This window comes from Rhinoderma darwinii, chromosome 12, assembly GCF_050947455.1.
Source record: "Rhinoderma darwinii isolate aRhiDar2 chromosome 12, aRhiDar2.hap1, whole genome shotgun sequence".
Classification (NCBI taxonomy): Eukaryota; Metazoa; Chordata; class Amphibia; order Anura; family Rhinodermatidae; genus Rhinoderma; species Rhinoderma darwinii.
The window spans coordinates 78028025-78048310 of NC_134698.1; the positions used below are offsets into that span (position 1 = coordinate 78028025).

Sequence of the window (20286 nt, forward strand, 5' to 3'; positions counted from 1 at the left end):
CCGCTGTCCTGGGATGATGTTTCATTCCACGTGACCGCTGCAGTCTGTGATTGGCTGCCACGGTCACATGGGATGAAACGTCATCCCAGGAGGCCGGCCTGAATGAAGCAGCACAGATTTCTGGGTAAGTAGAAGATTTTTTTTTGCGGCAGATTTGCAGCTTTTCAGCCGCAAAAATCGCAGCATCTGTATTTTGTTGAGGGTTTTACCCTCCCCATTGAATTCAATGAAGAAAACCCGCAACAAAAAAACAGCGATTCCGCAAATACATTTGACGTGCTACGGAATAATAAAACGCACCGCAGGTTGGGGGATGAGACTCGTTCAAATCTCATCCACTACTGTATTACGCTGCAGATTTTCCGCAACTAAACCCGTTATGGAAAATCCGCAGTGTGAACTTTTGGTGGGAGGCACGGTCAAATTTGTTGTACGTGTGGGCCATAAATATGCGCCATTACATCGCTAGTGGGTGGTTTGACACTATACTCTACGTTGTAAAAAAAAACCCTGATGTTTATTTTGGTGAAGAGTTAGACCGGATACAATGTAACGCACCTTTGGTGGGTCCTTTTCGGTTCTGCAAAGCATGCTGTTCCTCGGAGACGTTGAGTCGCCGCACTACATCAGCCAAGGCAGACTTCAGCAGCTGGATTTCATCCTCTTGGATCTGCACACGCTGCTCCAGTGATGCAATGCGATCAGTCACCTCCATACTGCTGGAGGCCGAGGCGCTGTCATCTGTAACACGAGCAGAGCAAAGATTCAGGACATCATGTAAACAGAGAGACGCCGCCGTACACGCTCCAATGTGCCAGGTGAGGGGGTCATTAGCTAAATGCATCCCCCTGCGGATGACCCAGAATAAACTATGCCCTGTCGGGGGCGGGGGGCACTTTTAGTAAACCCGGGATGAAGGAAAATCTAATGTGCTCTTGGTGTACCAGGACTCCGCTTTTAATTAAATGATGACCTACTAAAGCTAATAATGGCAATTCAATTTGCAGACTTAGAAAATGGACCAAGTCCAATCGTTCTTAAAACAAAGTCATGCGGGGCCAAGTTTTAATATCATTTTGCACTTTTTTTCAGTTATCTGAATGCAGCCTGCAGTGTAAAGAATGGAGGATTTTATTCTGGGGGCCATGGCTTTAACAAGGTTCACGTAGATGCTTAGGACATTTTCTCCTCTACTGTTTATCTAGATACGTTCATATATAAAAGACATTTAGTAATCAAATAGGATGTTTAATAATATATATATATATATAAAAAAAAAAAAATGTAAATGAAAGAGCTACGGTAGAGATCTATATATGTCCCTGAATATAGCCATGGCAACCAGAATAAAAAAAAACCTCCATGCTTTACACTGCATTCAGATAACTGGGAAAAAAAAATGTTTTACACATGGTGAGAATGTTTTTTTTACATAGAATGACAAAATAGATTTTATAAAAAGTTTAAATCCCCTTTAAAAGTCCAAATAGAACGACACGATCTCAAAGTGAATGGCGGCCTGGTAGTTAGCATTTGTGTATCGTTGTGCGACGCCAACCATGGTGACCACCTGCACCTACGACTCTGAACCGGTCAGGAAACTAAGTACAACGTAGCATCAAAGAGAACCGTGTATTCCCCAATTCTGTCACTTTTTCTTAGAACATCTGCATTGTGCCATTCCTCGGTTATCCCTCCTAGAAATTTATGAATAAATTGACAACTGGGCGTTACCAGTTGGGGGGCGTGTCCCTAGTCTCACTGTCAGCACTGATTGGACAATGTCAGTCTGTGTAGGGACACACCCACAACTGGTAACACCCACTTGCTCATTTATTCACACATTTCTAGGAGGAATAACAGAGGAATGACAATGTAGAGTTCTAAGAAAAGATGTTCCAGAATTCTTATTTCATGGGGGTTACCATTATTTAGTACAACAGTCCTCAGGAGAGGTGACAGATCCTCTTTAAAGGGGAAACCCACCTTATTACATCTTAACAGAGAGTGGGGGTCCTTATTTTGCGGCTTTACAAATTAATGGGGCTGCTGCTTCCTGCATGGCATCTCAACCCTTTTCAGAACTTCATTTACAGCAGATTGAGCCAGACGCCAACCTCCTTCCGCAGAGGGGTCCTTTAACGAGGCAATAGTATGAGCCGCTTTATTTCACACCCTACAGCTCTCAGGTCACTTGGCTTTTCTATGCAAAAAAACTTCCATCGCTTCCATCTAATCTCTGCATAATCTATAGGGCTCTGCACATGTCATTATCCATACTCCTCATCTCCTGCATCTATTATACCTCTCATCATTTCTCTGGCTCACTTAATATTCATCCAGCACTCAATCACGTTCTGCAAATCCCATTAGGAAATTCACCTTGGGGAAAAAGAGTCCTTAAATTGATCTGCAGAGTGCAGAAAATCCCGAATGAAGACCCCCTACTCTCTGCTGTACTCCTGCTGCTTTGCCTATTGGGTCATTGTCACGGACATGCTGGGAGTTGTAGTTTTGCAGCAGCTGGAGGCCGCTGCTGCATAGGATCTATATAGAACAGGACAGGTCGCTCTTGTATGGAGCTCAGAAGTTGAAGCTACAGCTCCACCTGCTTTCGGGTATATTGGGGAGCCGAGCGCAGCGTTAGACATTCAAGCCTGTATTCCGGACTCGAGAGAAGGGACATTTATCATCCGTTGTGAGACAAAAGAAATGTCAAGTCCATCAGTTATTAAATTGCATCGAAACATCAGCGAACAGGAAATACATTGTATATTTTTTTGGTTTCTTTTCATTTCGCAGGTGAAATATTATGGAAATTCTAACAATGTTTATTTAATTAAAGCCAAAAGACAAAATATTATTTATTTTTAGAAATCTAATTTCCTGTTCCCCTGCATTCCCCACACAGTGAATGAGAAGATCGCTGGATAAACATTCATGGAGCTTTTTCTGCCACTTCGGAAAATGTGTAGAATACATGCCATGATATAGAACAGGGGTCACATATCTGGGGTATCACTAATGCCTCGCTCACAGTTCAGGGGGTATCAGTCTTCTATCCAGTGGTTGCGAGCCCTTAAAGGGGGTTTTACAGGATTAGAAGACCATAGCGGCTTTTTTCCAAGAACAGCACCAGACCTGTCCACATTTTGTGTCTGGTATTGCAGCTCAGCCTTATTAATGTCAATGTAGCGGAGTTGCAGTACCACATGTAACCCATGGACAATTGTGGCGCGGTTTTTGGAAGCAGTCATGCTTTTCTAATCCTGGACAACCCCTTTAAGCTTCAACTATATTAAATTGTACTTGCAATGGTGTCATTCTTTAGAGACGTGTGTGTGTGTGTGTGTGTGTGTGTGTGTGTGTGTGTGTGTGTGTGTGTGTGTGTGTGTTTTTTTTATAAAATGCAGCCACTCCGGTAAGAAGTCTGATTCGCGGAGAGCTGGGAGAAAGCACTGGACAGGAGATAGAGGGGTGTCATTAAATCTTGGATGTGGGGCAGAAAATTGGGAAAAGGAAAGCCAAGGTCGGGGCAAAAGAGAAATCAAAGCCGAGGTAAGACACCCCCTTTGTCGTATACATGGCGATTAGTCCCCGACGAAGTCATAGGAAAACAAGCGATCCCAGTGACTGTTTTAGAGAGTTTATCCTTTATTATCCATGGTTGGAAGCCCCCCAGGATCATTAGTGATGTTATGGAGTTAGTACGAATACAGGAGCACAATTCGGATTATTCTCCTAGTACTTTATGCCCCCTTTTCTCTTCTTCCCCCCTCACCTCCTTATCCTAGACCTTGGTCCTTTTTACAGATTTATCACTCCTAACATTACATGGATTCATAGATGTGGATTGGGTCTGTATGTAAACGCACATAAGGTGGAGACGCTCTTCAGATCAGTTTCAGGGGTTTCTCATCTTCTCCAGGGTGACATGCCACCAGAGGCCCATTCCCCCCACTTCTGGCTACTAGAGGGCTCACTGGTAGAATTTCATTAAAAGGGAGACATGACGAAGTAGATGGGGCTGTGACCTGACCCGCCAGCTCGGGGTATAATAGATACAAGCTGTATTAGACGTGCAAGGCTGAAAGTAAACAGCTCCAGCCAGACTTCCGCAGCCATGCTGTTTAACTAGAGCAAGAGGGGCCCCGTCGTCGGGGGGGGGGGGGGGGGGGGGTCGAACTTCAAAGAAAAACCTGGCGACTGTCTCCAATACAAGCACTCAAAATATAAAGTGAAAAAAATAGAAAAAATATTTTACAAAAAGTTCGCTCACCGCGTTTCCACAGCGTTAATTCGTACAAGTTGATTTTATCCAAATGCTGCAGGTGCTCGAAAATACCCCCAACGAAGTCCTGTGTCGACAGCAGGTATACAAGGCAATAGAAGTGAAGAGAAGGTGTATCCAGCACTCGATATAAAAAAGTAATGGTTTATTTGGTCATTTTAAAACAGAAAGATTAAAACAAAAATCCCGGGACCTCGCTTACGCGTTTCAGACCGCTAGGGTTCTTAGTCATAGCTATGGACTAAGAACCCTAGCAGTCTGAAACGCATAAGCGTGGTCCTGGGATTTTTGTTTTAATCTTTCTGTTTTAAAATGACCAAATAAACCATGAATTTTTTATATCGAGTGCTAGATACACCTTTTATTGTTCACTTCTATTTTGACTCAAAATATAAAGACTTACATATAATAAAATATCCCTATGGTGACAGTATTGCACTCCCTACCCATAAAATATGGCTACAGCACCATTAAGGCCTCATGCACACGACCGTAGCCATGTGCACGGCCGTGATTTTGGGGGTCGGCCGGCAGCAGATTGTCAGCCGCAAGCCGCCCGCAAATCACGGGCAATGCACATGCCGCGGCCATTATTTTCAATGAGCCCGGACCGCAGAAGACGGGCGTAATAAGACATGTCTGTTCTTTCTGCGGTGCGGGCTCCCGGGCCATGCACAGACTGTAAAAACTACGGTCGTATGCATGGTCCCATAGAAATGAATGGGGCCGCAATTCTCTCATGGATTTTCGGGGGAATTGCGGCCGCAAAAGCACGTTCGTGTGCATGGGGGCTAAGGCGGAGTTCACACAGAGTTTTTTGCAAGCGGAAAATCTGCCACAAAATTCCGTTTGGAAGTTTGAGGCAGATTTTCCTTTGCCTGCACGCCGATTTTTGCAGCGTTTTTCGCCCGCGGCCATAATCCCCCGCGAAGTACACTTTCTCTGCCTCCCATTGAGGTCAACTGGAGGTCAGAGGCGTAACTGCGTGAAGATAGAAGGGTCATGCCCTTTCTCCCTCGAGCCAGTTTTTAACCGCTCGCGGGAGAAAACCACCTCCCATTGAAATCAATGGGAAGCATTTGCGGACAGTTTTTGGTGAGTTTTGCGGCACGGTTTCCACGTCAAAAACCTCAGTGTGAACCCAGCCTAACTGCTTAGGACTACCATCTATTGCCATCCTGCAACTTTGATTTATAAACAGTTTTATTGCCCATTAAATTTATATAACGTAAAAATCTTTTAATCCAGCATTTAATAATCCAGAAATTCCAACAGTCTAACAATTGACCAAAATAATCTGGACTATTTCTAGACCAGATTACAAAACTGTGCAGATATAAGAAAAGATAAGACTCTTTTGCAAAGGGATTACTATATCAAAATTTGGTGGTGTACACCTAGTGGGAATCTTATTGCTCCAACACTATATATAAAATTGTACGAGGGTAATGCCCATCAATACATTTTGCAAAGCGATAGCAGCAGATTTCACGTTTGCTTTTTATTTTGGGTCGCAGGAGGTTCTCATCACTCGAGAACTTTTCTATACTTTGTAACCAACCAATAATCCAGAACACTTGATAATCCGGATAAAAGGGATTTAACTACAAACTCAAACACAGTCCATACATTCTGAATCATAAGATGTTACATAGTATCAGTGACCCAGGGGTTAATCATTCAGTATCTTATAGGTAGCGGGGGAAAAATTAAAGTCTTCTAGACCTGCACAGTCTGTAACATTTACCAGGAGTGAGGCCCCATGAACACGACCGTAAAATCGCCCGTAATTACGGGCCCATTCATTTCTATGGCCGACGGACACCTTCCCGTAGGTCTACAGGAGGGTCTCCGTGCCGTAGAAACCTGCCGAAAAAAAATAGGACATGTTCTATTTCACGGACCGTGCTTCTATACTTTATAATGGGAGCATGGCCCGAAAAAAAACCGGCCGGCTGCCCGCAGCCGGCCGTGCCCGTCATTACGGGCACGGTCGTATGCATGAAGCCTAAGAATCTAAAAACGCAGTCAAGGGAACCTGCCGCCTCACAGCCCACACAGAAAACACAAGTTATTTGCATCTGTTCTATTTTCAGCTTTTCACCTTCTGGGCACTTATAAATATTCATGAACAGCCTATATTTAGGAAGACATAAGCTCATTGTATGACATCATCTAGATCAAGGATCGGCAGGGAGTTATATCGGAAAATCCTCTGCGTCTTCCTATGTGGAAATCGCATGTGATCCGAATTCTTTACATTACAAGTAGACGCCATTCCTGACGTTAGATCTTAGGTTATGTTCACACGGCAAACGAAAAACGGCCGTCAAATACGGAGCGGTTTTCAAGGGAAACCAGCCTCTGATTTTTAGCCGTTTTTTAACGCATTAACGCCTGTTTTTCTATTGAGACAATGAAAAACGGCTCAAGCAGTGACATGCACTTCTTTTTTAAGGGGCGCTTTTTACGCACCGTTTTTACAAAAGGCCGCGTAATAACGCCCCGTGGGAACAAAACGCCCTTTTTCCAATTAAAATCAATGGGCAGATGTTTGGAGGCATTCAGCGCCCGTGTTATCAGCAGTTTTTTCGGGGCGTTTGCAGCCCGAAAAATGGCTGAAAATAGGCCGTGTGAGCATACCCTCACACTGGATTTTTCTCTTAAAGAGAACCGGTCACAAAAGCTTCAGCAAGAACTATATACGTGGCCTTAAAGGGGTCGCGTTCAGAAAACCCCTGTTCAGACGTCTTGTTTAGGACCCTCTTTATGACCCAGGTAGAAGAGATGCTCTTCCCGTTCTGGCGAACTCATCCGTATGGCTGCCACGTAATACTACATTTCCCCTGCAACGGAGGTTGGAGAGACAATACCTTTAAACGTACCAACCATGGGAGTATGTGACCTGATATTATCTGGCCCCTCAATCAGGTTTCAAGGGCATTTTAGTGATTGCAAAAGTCCTAAGAGGCACGAAAGGAGCGTGGCCAGATGGCAAATTCCCTTTAATAATCCTGGTCCACACACGTTCTATGATCCTCATAAGCCTAGAGAGCCGCTGCAGTGTGTACCACTCGCTCTGTACGACTCCGGACAACAGTCAGCCATGGACTTCGGTAGGAGCCATTTAATACCGCATTTTCCCTGCAGCGCTGGCATGTTCCCTCTGACAATGTTTTTCCTATTGCCCATGTAGCGCCCACACATATCCTGCAGCGTTGCTCCCATCAGTCCCGGTCTCCAGTGGCGCTCACCATCTATTTCAGACACATAAAAGGGGTAATTCCACATCAGTGTATCACCTATCCACAGGAGAGGGGATACGCTTTTGATCGCTGGGGGTCCCACAGTGCTCGGCTATGTCCGGCGGCCCTATAGAGAATGGACGGAGAAGCAGCGTACACGCGCGCCCACTGCTCCGTTCCTTCAGGGGACTCGGGACCCTTGTCCTCTTGGTCGGTGGAACCCCCAGCGATCAAACAATTATTGACTATACTGTTGATGTGGTGGGATTACCCCTTTAATACTGCCAGTAAAATAGGAAGCCAATGATGTATTTGAAGTGTGGGAGGAAACCCACCAAACACGGGGAGAATGTACAAACTCTATGCAGAGGTTCCTAGGTCAGATTTGAACCCAGCGCTAACCACTGAGCCCCCATGCTCACCATCAGGAGGGCTGCCTGATAAAACAGGGGTGGTCTTGGGTGGTCAACCCCTTTAAGAACCTATTCATAGTGGATCAAATAGGGTAAAAGCCGGGAAACCGGTAACGTTACGGTTTGAAAAATCCTCATAATGTACTAAAAACCACAAGTTTATCGACCGCAACATGTGGACGGGATTTTATAGTAAATTAGTCCTGCAACGATCTCATACTTGGCTGATTTTGGAGCCGCCATCACAGTCATCTAGCGAGAACGTCAACAGCTACATAATGGGAATGGCTGGAAAAGAACAAAGACTTATTGCAGGAATCTTCCTCCTTCTATGGTAGCCGGCCACAAGCCGGGACATTTACAAGTGACATTTAAGGAACATAACAATCTTCAAATAAATAAATCAGACAGCGGATCATTGTGCCCAGACTCCCACACACTGCAGCCAGATAGATAAAGACCACTTCTTGCTTTATAACTTTGTGCTGTGATTCTTCCTACGTCACAGACTCCTGACCTCTCAATCATTTTCAGCAGCTACGGAGCCATCAGTTAGTCACGCAGTCACCCAGACGCCATAGAAATGCACAGCCCCTGCTGTCTCCTCCTTTTTTTCTCTGTGGCCCCTCCTATTTGGTTTCATACAACATTCAACGCAATGTGTGATCTACAGCAACTGGGGAGAAGCATCACACAGGCTGGAATCTGCTCATACTGACCCAGGATCATTAACCCCCAGAGCAATGGACCAGTAATGAATAACTATGTGTCTCGTAACAATGTATCTGACCCAGAGATCAGCGTTTAACTAATGGGACAGAGATTGCAACGTATCCTTGACGCAAGAGCCATGCAAATATTAACCAACTCCGAGCCGTAGGTAATAATGCAGCATTTATACAGCACGACTTCTGAATAGTTTAACAGTTCTAGTTCCTAGGAAAAGAGCGGAAAATATTTTGCACTTTTTGGAACTGGTAATTATCCAGGAAGACAGAAAACTGGAGATACATTGATGACATCTATGCAAGAATTAAGGCCAATAATGTCGACCATCCAGCATGCATATCTAAACCACATACGGATTTATATATCGGGGGTCACTATGTCAGGGGTGTTGTATTCAGAGGAATTGACTAACCAGTTCCCACCGCTCAGTCTCCATTTATACTGAAGGTCTGTGCAAAGTAAAAAGTGCCGGATTATAAAACTTTCTGGGTTATCAGATGCCGGATTACAGGAATTTCACCAAATTAATGAGGCCACAACATAGGTATTGGGTCATTTGGCTCTATATAATTGGTAAAGCTATAATCGCACATCTGCCGTACGCAGCCGCGTACGTGCCCGAATTGTCGAATTTGGTGCAGAAAATATGCAACAAAACGGTAGATAAACGCAGGTAATTTCACAGGGTAAAATCTGCATTTAACGGCGCATTTTTAAACATTTTGATGTGGAAATAGGTGCAGTTTTATGCTGCAGACTGTGGTGGTTTTTTGTTTTGTTGTTTTTACAAATTTGTCAGATACAATGCTGAGGCGGAGACACAAGATAAATAAATTGCGGCGAATTTTAAAATCTGCACCGCAGGTCAATCTACTGGCGGAAAAAGTTGTAGAAGAGATTATGTAAAAATCGTACCCTTTGCTGGTACTGTATTGCGCTACAGATTTGCCACAGTAAAATATGCGCTGCTAATCTGAACGTAATATGCATCGTGTGCATTTGGCCGTAGAGCTCGTTTTACAATCTGACCCGGCCCCACGGTCACGGATCATAAATGAGACACAGGAATCTGTCTTATGATCTTTGTCCAAACTCAAGTTTTCCACCAGCAGAGAGAATGGAACGATTTACTCATTCCCTGAACCAGAGCGACAAGAGCAAGATGTACTATGTATAGCACGGGAGGAATTTGGCTTCAGCGGATGGCAGTAAATCACAGGGAGCCGCAGGGTCTTGGCCTCTCCCGTGCTGAGCTCATCTTTCATTACATTTGGGATGACCGAAAATAATTCTCATTGCAACATTAATGTAATAAGAATATATACACTGCAGTATATTTAGATCTGTGATCATGGGCACCGCACTCTGCTGGCACTATAGTGTAATCTCCTCTACTTGGCTGGCATCAGATGTAGCGATGCCTTGTGTACATCAGGTTTATGGTCTCCGTTTACCGTATACACCAAGAAAAGCTCCCGACGTAAACGAGGCTTTGACAGATGCCCCAACAGTGGCATCAGTCACCACGAATCAGGGTCAGCAACAAATCGGCACTCCAGATGTTATAAAACTACAACTCCCAGCATGCCCTGACAGCCAAAGGCTTTAATATTCCATCCAAAGGCTGTCACGGGATGCTGGGAATTGTAGTTTTACAACAGCTGGTGTTTTGGAGGTTGCCGTTGACTATAATGGTTCCGTTTAACGTAGACGTCATAAAAAGCACATGATTTATACATTAAACCATAGGCCAGTGCCGTATGCCATGTAGTGGAATCTTTCAGCCAACCTCCCATGTGAAAAAAATGGAAACAACGCAGTATACATTTTTTGAACTGGATTCCGTTGTATCGAATAGGTTCGTTTTTCAATATACCGGCTAGACGGAGGCCAATAGGGCTGTCTTTTGGCCACTGTCGGATATGGTTACCCTATGGACATGTTTACCACGTACGCCAGGGCCCAATACCGCTCATCAAAACTTATGAAAAAGTAGCACCGTGCCAACAGTTTTCTGTCTAAGAATATGGCGCCATTTGGCAATCAGAAAGTCGCCGAGTCCATAGGGTGGCGTATGATGCGCGGATTTGGTACAATACTAAATAGAGGAAGGCAGCACTATAAATATTCTATAATGTTGGAGACCGTAAACTGGACAATCGTCTCCAAAGCACACCGCCTCGGCGATCAGCTGGTCATCCTCCACAGGGGAAATGAAGTATTACACGGCGCCCATAAACGGGTGAGCTTGTGATACATGCTTGCGCCAAGTCCAAATTCATTAGGGGACTAGTTTGGTTGATGCCGACATCCTGGTACTTCCATACAGATACAAGGCTGGAGCTTCTTAGCGTATGTGCACACACACTAATAACGTCCGTAATTGACGGACGTATTTCGGCCGCAAGTCCCGGACCGAACACAGTGCAGGGAGCCGGGCTCCTAGCATCATACTTCTATACGATGCTAGGAGTCCCTGCCTCGCTGCAGGACAACTGTCCCGTACTGTAATCATGTTTTCAGTACGGGACAGTAGTTCCACGGAGAGGCAGGGACTCCTAGCATCGTACATAAGTATGATGCTAGGAGCCCGGCTCCCTGCACTGTGTCCGGTCCGGGACTTGCGGCCGAAATACGTCCGTCAATTACGGACGTAATTAGTGTGTGTGCACATACCCTTACTGCAACGCTGGAGTCACAAGTACCAAATCTAGACAGACACGGATGACAAACTGGAGGCCAGATCTGCAATCCCTTGTACCAGGATACTTGCTCTCATGCCAAGCACTAACACTACAGGTGCCCAGCCCAACTTGGCAAGACCATCAGGAGAAATCACTGCAAGGACAATGAGCCGGCCATATAATAACGCAGGGGGGAGGACTTGTTTCAGTGGCACCAAAATAGGACAATGTACTTTATATGTAATTTATTGCAAATAAAAGCTCAATGATATAATGAAAAGTTCCACCACATTCTAATATACTTTGTGTTTTACTTCCCCACCAATTTCTACATTTCTGCTTGTTGTCATGGAATAAAAACTTTCCTATTCACATTCAAAGGCTGAAAACCTATCCTGGCCTAGTGCTACTTTCACACAGCTGATGGGTTTGTTACAATGGATCAGTGTAGGTTGAAGCCATCAGCCTGCTGTCCAGGACAGGAGAGAGAACTTGGTGCTGCATTTAGCACAAAGAAGAGGTGGGGGGGGGGGGGGGGGATGTGCTCTGGGTTTTTGGGGTGCCAACAAGCCCCTTTGCCTTGGCCAGGGTATTTAGTTACAGGGCAGCAAACGATCTTCGCCTGAGGATTAGGAAAGCCTAGCTACACTGTAACAAACACATCAGCTGTGTGAGCAGGACTAGGTGAGGATGTTCCCAGCCTTCGATAACAGTAACTTCCCTCTTCTCCATTACCACCGTGTGCGGGATGTATGGAATGGGTTCCCCAAAGCGGACAAAGACTTTAATGTGAACTTGGTGCAAATGCTGCACCAGTTGGTGCCCGTAGGAACCAGAACATATTATGGCAAAATCTGCAGCAAATCTGCACTGTGTGAACAAGGCCTAAAGGGGTATTCCCTACTCAGACATTTATGTTAGATCCATGGGATATACTATAAATGTCTGATCGCTCTAGGACCTGCACCTATTATCAAGAATGGGGTACCTGACACCCATACTGCCTGGTGAAGCCAGATCCACATCTATCAGACACTTACGGGTTGCGGTTACCCCTTTAAAGAATTTTTTTTTTGTATATATTTAACCCCTCCTTGGAGAGGAGACATGTTTGGTAAGGGAACAGGTCATGTTTTTCGCTGCAGTGTTGGGGTTGAACCAGTGACAAAGTCCTACAAGGCTGCAATAAATGTGAGGGCACGGGTGGCACCGGAGAAGTGCCAGGAGAGCTGCCGTGAGTCACAGAGCTGTGTACGTCATAAATGCATGTGTATCGTCCACGCAGGACCAGAACTACAGCGATCGCTGGAATGTTCAATCCTCTTAATGGTTGGAAATTTATCATCATATCAATTATAGAGTTCCGTCTTCTCTGCTGACTCACCAGTAATAACGGAGAGTGGCGCACTCATAATCAATACAGCAAAGACCCGGCTGCCATTACTCTGATTAAGTCTCATCGGATCCAAGATCTCATTGTCCTTGACTCAGTAATTTAGTCGTTTCCCTCGTATAGAACCCACTTTCATATGCAGCCGTTTTATCGTAAAATATGCCCATAGCCATTTTGCCCCGTACACAGGTTTTTATACAATATACTATGATGTCCGGCTCTATAGTGGAAGTCACTGAACATGTGCGAATATATACAGCAGCCAATCTGAGTGAGAAGTACTGCAGTATAAAGCATGGAGGAAGGACAGTGCAGAAGCCGGAGCATCTGATGAAACAGGAGGTGGATTTCTCACTACTTTAGACTCCAATAGACAATACAGCTAATATGCCGTCATAGTTAGAAGATAACGGAGCAAAAACAAAAAGCAGCCAACACTGAGGAAAAATAAATAGAAGGCAAGAAAAGGTCGTAACTAACAACATCTAAGCCAGAACTGGACTCCACTCAAATCCAGAATATTATTTCTTCCAAAAACGGCACCACACCTGTCCACAGGTTGTATCTGGTATTGCAGCTGATTAGAAGTGAACTGAGCTGTAAAACCACACACAACCAGAAGACAGGCGTGGTGCTGTTTTTGGAAGGAAGTAGCCATGTCTTTCTAATCCTGGACAAGCGCTGCCTCTGACATGGAGTTAACACTGGTTGGGGTCATCAGTGATTTTTTTTTCCTGGAGAAACATCTTCCGCCTCCGGCCGGCACAGGGGCAGCTAAAGCCCGGGCTCCATGGCGATATACGGCGCAGAAGATCACGGTCCGATACCACGAGTGACCACTGGTAATATTAGCCAATGGTGGCGGGTGCAAGAAATCGTGTACGTGCTGCATCATGCGCCGCTATTTCAGATTTGGGAAAATGAGTCATTGTGATAATATCGACATGGAGCTCGGGACTACAGCAGCTCTACAGGACGCCAAACATCTCCTCAGATCTCAGCTCCCTGGATAGAATTGATGACATCTTGAAGGAAAGCACGCCACTCGCAACTCGCAACTCTCCTGATTAAAATAGTACGGGGTCCGCTTCCTATTCAAGAAATCGTACACCTACTGCCACTCCATACCCTGCCCACCCTTACATCACCATAGGGTTCTATGGTTGCGGTCAGTGAATGGAAGCATTTTGTTTACATCCAGAGGTTGAAAACCAGTACAGACCTAAAATTCCTCACAGCTGAGTGTTTGCTACAATTGTATCCAGTCTAGACAGTCCTTTCCTGCCCTGGTAGACTGATACAATGTATCAGTGCAGGTAAAATGTATCAGTGTAGTATCGGACTGTTCAGCTCACAGAGGATAATTTATACTGGATACAATTGAATGGAGAGTCCCCATTAACCCATTTACTACCAAGCATTGCACATATGTCGTAGGGGAGAGGTATTGTAGGGAGTGGGCTCACGGGTGGATCTTGCATCATATGCTGCGGGTGTCAGCTGTATATTACAGCTAACACCCCGCTCTAGCTGCTGGGATCGGAAAGAACTCCGATCCCAGCTGCTAAACCACTTTCATGCCGCAGTCAACAGTGACCATGGCATCTAAGCCATTAAAAAGCGGGGTGCAGATAGAGATCACGGCAGCTTGGTGGCTTAACGAAGGCCACCAGATCTGCCATCTTTGTGCTCCTAAACGTTCAAACTTCTGACACGTCACTATGAAACATCAGCAGTTTGTGGAACATTTCGTTACCCGTTAATTGGAACCTGTAAAGAACAGAATATACTGCAATACATAAGTATTGCAGTATATTATGCAAGCGAGCCAAGAAAAACTGGTTGAAGTCCCCTAGGGGGACTAGTAAAATACAGTTAGTGTTTTTTTATAAATACAAAAAAAATCTTAAACGTTTAATAAAAACCCGCTTCCCATTTTTCCCCAAAAAGTATTGTAAAAAATAAGTAAACATAATTGGTATCACCACGTTTGTAAAAGTCTAAATTACAATTCAACATTATTTAAACTGCCTGGTGAATGATGTATAAAAAAAAAACAAACAAAAAAAAAAAAAAACTGTTGAGATGTAACAAATCTCATCCACGTTGCGTAAAATTTCCGACCAGAAATTGACCTGCGGTGCGTATTTTTCGTAACGCAGCACGTCAATTCCTGCTGCGGAAAGTGGACTGAATTGCTGCGTTTTTCAGAGTAGACGTCACCATCCCCCAACATTGAGAAACACGCAGCAAAATCCGCACCATTTTTCGTAGCAATTTCGTTATATGTGGACAAGCCTTAACATGTCAGAAGTTTTGATCGTTGGGGGTCCGAGAGGTCACCAGAGCGCTTCTGCCGCCTTGTTTTAGCAAGCTGTGTGGGTCTCAGTGCTCGGACCCCCACCAATCAAAACTTCTGACTTGTCACTATGACATGTCCAAAAGTTTTATGAAAGTATAGGTACATTTTAACAAAATGTTTTTATTTTGTAAAAGTAGTCAAATATAAAACAAACTATATAAATTTGGCATCGCTGTAATCGTATTGACCCGGAGAATAAAGTGAACATTTCATTCTTACCGCAGGGTGAACGCAGTTAGGCTGGGTTCACACGTGGCGGAATTTCACTTAACTTCCGCTGCGGACACTCCGCAGCGTTAATCCGCAGCGGAGCCGTTTGTCCATTGACTTACACTTTAATTTAGCAGTGTTCGTTTAGACGAGGCGTAAAATTCCGCTGCGGAGCGGAATTTGGTGTCCGCAGCATGCTCTGTCTGTTGCGGAGCAGTGGCGGACTCATGGCGGAATTTCTCCATTGACTTGAATGGAGATTCTAATTTCCGCAATGAAGTCCGCAGCTGTCATGCACATGTCATGTGTGCTGCGGAGCGTATTGTTTTTACTACCATGACATTTCTTCATTCTGGCTGGACCTATGTATTTCTAGGTCTACAGCCAGACTGAGGAAGTCAATGGGGCTCCCGTAATGACGGGAGCGTTGCTAGGCGACGTCAGTAAATAGTCACTGTCCAGGGTGCTGAAAGAGTTAAGCGATCGGCAGTAACTGTTTCTGCACCCGGGACAGTGACTACCGATCCCAATATACATCTATCTTTAAAAAAAAATGAAGTTCATACTTACCGAGAACTCCCTGCTTCTGTCTCCAGTCCGGCCTCCCAGGATGACATTTCAGTCTAAGTGACGGCTACAGCCAATCACAGGCTAATAACAGGCTGCAGCGGTCACATGGACTGCCGCGTCATCCAGGGAGGTCGGGCTGGATGCCGAAGGAGGGACGCGTCACCAAGACAACGGCCGGTAAGTATGAATTTCTTTGACTTTCACAAGGGAAAGTGCTGTCCCTTCTCTCTATCCTGCACTGATAGGGAGAAGGGAAGTACTTTTCCCGCAGTCCGCAGCAGCTAGTCCGCATCAATTTACTGCACATTTTGTGCAGATCCGCAGCAGAATCTGCAACGCAGATTCTGTGCGGCATTGATGCGGACAGTTGCGGAGGAAATCCGCCACGTGTGGTCATGCCCTAATACCGAAACCCAAAACACAATGGTGAAACTACTGGGGGTTTTTTTCATTCCACCCCACAAAATAATATTTAGACGTTTCCCAGTACATTATATGGTACAATAAATTAAACTACAACTCGTCAACGGGAAAAAAGAAAAAAAGTTAAGGCCCTGGGAAGGCGATGAGGGAAAAACCTAAAAACGGCCTGATCATTCAATGTCTTATGTGAATGCAGCCGCAGACGGCAGCTCATTCATGCAACTTAAAGGGTTAACTAAACTGGTTTGTCCACTCAGCATCCCAGTGTCCGCCACTCCCCTCACTTCTAATAGAAGAAAGTGCCTTTCTCCAGCGACAATAGGCAAATTATAGCTGCTGGGACAATACAGAATGAAGCTGTCCCCCTTTTTTTTTTGCAGATATGAATTCTCCCTACCCCCATCTAGTCCCGGTAGAACGCGGGCGGCCGACAGATTCATTGGAGTCCCGACTGCAGAAAACATTCACAGGAAGAAGTTGGATAAACTCTCCCACACGGGTTCTACATCTCTCCACCAACGCCCTGGGCTGGATAAACCACTCGTTATAGAGGAAGTAGGAAGATCATGAAGGTAGACGATATAGAAATAAAGAGGGATGGAGGGCCGGCCCTGCCCCGGGACATCAGCAATTCCCTTCGCCCCCTTATTCACAAAGGTAGAGAGTCCCATAATAGGAGAAGTCCAATATTAAAAGGAAAGAAAGCAAATCCTTTCAGCAGAATACAGACAACCCTCTATAGTAGCCTATATTCTGCCTGCTGCTATATGAATACCCACCGCTGCTCCCCTGCTATATTACTCATCACTCCACTCATACAAGACCATGACGCTCAGTATTTGCCCACAATAAAGGGTTTTTCCCATAATCATTATTTATCCGCAGGATAGGTGACAAATATCTGATCGGTGGGGGTCCGACCCCTGGGACCTCCACCAATCACGAGAACAGGCTTACCTTGCCAGTCCTGGTGCTGCACATGCTCAGCTACAGCTCCATTCATTTCTATGGGGCTGCCGAGTGCTGTCTTCGGCGGCCCCATAGAAATGAATGGAGCAACGGCCAAGAATGTGCACTACCGCTCTAATTCTACGGGGCTCCCCATGAACGGTAAGGTAAACCCAATCTTCTGATCAGTAGGGGTACCAGCAGTCGGACCCCCTGCGGATAGGGGATAAATATTGATTATGGGAAAACCACTTTAAGTCCTGGCCCCCTGACTGGGGGATTTTGGGTGCAAGGAAAGACCATTTTATGAGCCCCTTAATGGCCAAATGTTTCATAGACCTGAATAGAAAACTATCCAAAAAGTTTGCAGATTTTTCTGCACATTGGTCACCTGGCTCTGGGGATTTTTCCAGGTTCTCGGCTGGGGGCATCCCTCTCCTTCAGAGCAGCGTTCAAAGTGGGTCTATGGGAATCATGGCATTACCTCTATGTTTATTTCAGTAAGAAAAGCAGCTTATAACTGGTGGACTCTAGTTCTGTGGATATGTCATAGGTGCCCAAGATGAGAATACCCCAACCCCCACCGATCAGCAGAACGAAGGGGTGGTATGTGCAGCTATACCTGGATAAACAATGAAGGGGGTCACGTCATGCACTTGAGCGCCAAAGAAAAGAAGTGCTGGATTATCAGACTTTCTAAATTATCGGATGCTGGATTAAAGGAATTTCACATTATTTATTGCAACGAATTAGGCACATGGGGGTTAGAGTCGCTCTAACAGGGGGGTTTGTCCTAACGGCAGCCGTTCTTCCAGGTGGGTAAGAATGGATGAAAAACGCGGTGTGTGATCGCCGGCGCTAGATAATGAGGACGTCTTCTCATAGGAACCTTGTTTAATACCCCAGACATTCCCTGCAGTCTCCGTTAATCATTGACAGCCCTGGTTTAACCCAGTAATGCCTGGGCTGATACAATATTTAGCACACATTGGCGCACACCGGATCCATCGCCGCATGTGATTAACACGGATATAGGACACCAGGAATAATAAACGTGTAACATTGAAGGAATTAGTCCTCCGAGGCGTCCCGCCGTGACAGGAGCGCCCAGTCAGTGCTATAGAGACGTACAGTCTGCGCTGTGACATCCCAGCAAACCGTGCAAAATCCTGGCAGAACGTGAAAGCACCCCCCCCCCCCCCCGTCTCCGCAGCTGAGTGTTTGGCAGAATATTAATTATTACACAACGCTGCCGCCGCCAGAGGATCATAGTCCAATATTGTGCCAGAGTTTACCAACAAATGCAATCACTTCCACGCACACGTCTAACACCCAGCAGCACAATGTAACAGAAGCGCAGCACGGCCAGGGCTAGACCACTTCAGCCTGGTGCCAGGGGAGGCGACTTGTATACCATTCCAGTACTGCCACCTGCTTTTTTTTCTTGCCATAAAAGTCAATGGAAAAAGTCACCTGAGGGTGGAAGTTTTCATTGACCTCTGGAGTGCGGCAGCGCTGGATGGCCTGAAGGCGACAGTCCGCAGTGATTGGTCAGCCTAATGTATTTACGCGTCACATGACAGCCCCTAGGACTATAATTGGTCTACGAAAAGTCATCACCTGACCATAAATTAATACTTAGAGAGGTGGCCCTTAATACTAGGGTGGCAATTAGATGCCCTACTTAAAAGGGTTAAAAGTTGTACAAGGGGTGGAGCACGACACAGGATTGCGCCATTCACAGCTCTTGCCATAACACAGCATCAATGGATTACACCTTTAAACTGGGGTGCTACAGCATCCCTAGAACATTCCTCCCAATTTTTACTAGAATACAGCGCATCTCTCGCTTGCGCATTGGCAGAGAGGGATCACATGGCTAACGCTCCGCAACTTTCACATACAAGTGACGGGTTAATGGCCACATGATCCATCTTAGCCAATCAACCAAGAGGTTCATGCCGTTTAGAATACAGGGCAAGCAGTGGTCGGCAGCACCAATGACAGATCCTCATTAATACGGGGCTCCAAGGCTTAGTCGTGCCAGGCAAGTTCTCTTCACAAGATACTTTGGAGTCCGAGCCCCCGGAGCTTTTTGGAATCCACGGTGATCTGGTCACTTTCTTACACAAACATGGACTCAAACCTATATAAATAAACAGTGCCACATCGGTCCACAGGTTGTGCGTGGTATCGCAGCTCAGCCTCATTCACCTAAAGCAGAGCTACAATTCCAGACGGAACCCATGGACAGGTGTGACCGAGCTGCTGGAAGGAGGAAGACATGTTTTTCTAACCCTGGACAACCCCTAAATAAGGCCACGGCACTTTCTTCTGGTGATGAAGTATGTGCCCCCATTACTAAGGAGCTTCTCCAACACCATCGCAGGTCCTTAAAGTCAGTCTGCAACTTACCATCTTTTGTGGTTCAATTACGCACCATTTTCAAGATCTCTGCTTGCAGTCAGTAAATGGGAACATCGTTATTAACATCCAGATGCTGAAAACCTGCACAGATCGAATACTTCTCACATCAGATGGTTTGCTACAGTTATATCCAGTCTAGACCATCAGATCAGGAGCATAAATCGCTCTCCTGTCCTGATAGTTTGCTACATGTATCAGTCTGGAGTGTTTATCTCAGGGGATTGGCTAGACTGGATACAATTGTAACAAACCTGTGAGAGTCGGTTCTTATTTATTCACAGCAAGCAGAGATCTTGAAAATGTGAGGACTTGAAACACACAGTAAGTTGCAGAACTTTTCATCAAGCTACATGGACAATTCTTATAAGAGGTCTACAATGGATGAATCACCTACACACATACAAGGCGCAAAACATATAACCTTGGTAAAAGCCACCTGAATTAGCAGCTGCTGAAGAACTAAAAGTCCCAGCATGCTCTAGCAGTTTCAGACAGAGAAGAACAACCTCACCAGCAGACAAGGGATGCTGGGATCTGTAGTCCCAAAAGCAGCCTATGAAATCACCTATCCCACAGAGACAAAAACCTTAC

The 20286-nt window shown here is 45.4% G+C and overlaps 1 protein-coding gene across 6 annotated transcripts in view; it reads right to left on the minus strand.

Annotated features, from left to right (window-relative positions):
* EML1 (EMAP like 1) overlaps positions 1–20286 on the minus strand; it is an 84369-nt gene that overhangs the window by 36112 nt on the left and 27971 nt on the right. For 5 of the 6 annotated variants that reach the window (XM_075844216.1, XM_075844214.1, XM_075844218.1 and 2 more), the window contains exon 2: positions 559–741. The exons of the other annotated variant lie outside the window; for it this stretch is intronic. In XM_075844216.1, the coding sequence (XP_075700331.1) occupies positions 559–741 (183 nt within the window). The remainder of the gene's footprint in view (positions 1–558; positions 742–20286) is intronic. 6 annotated transcript variants of the gene reach the window in all.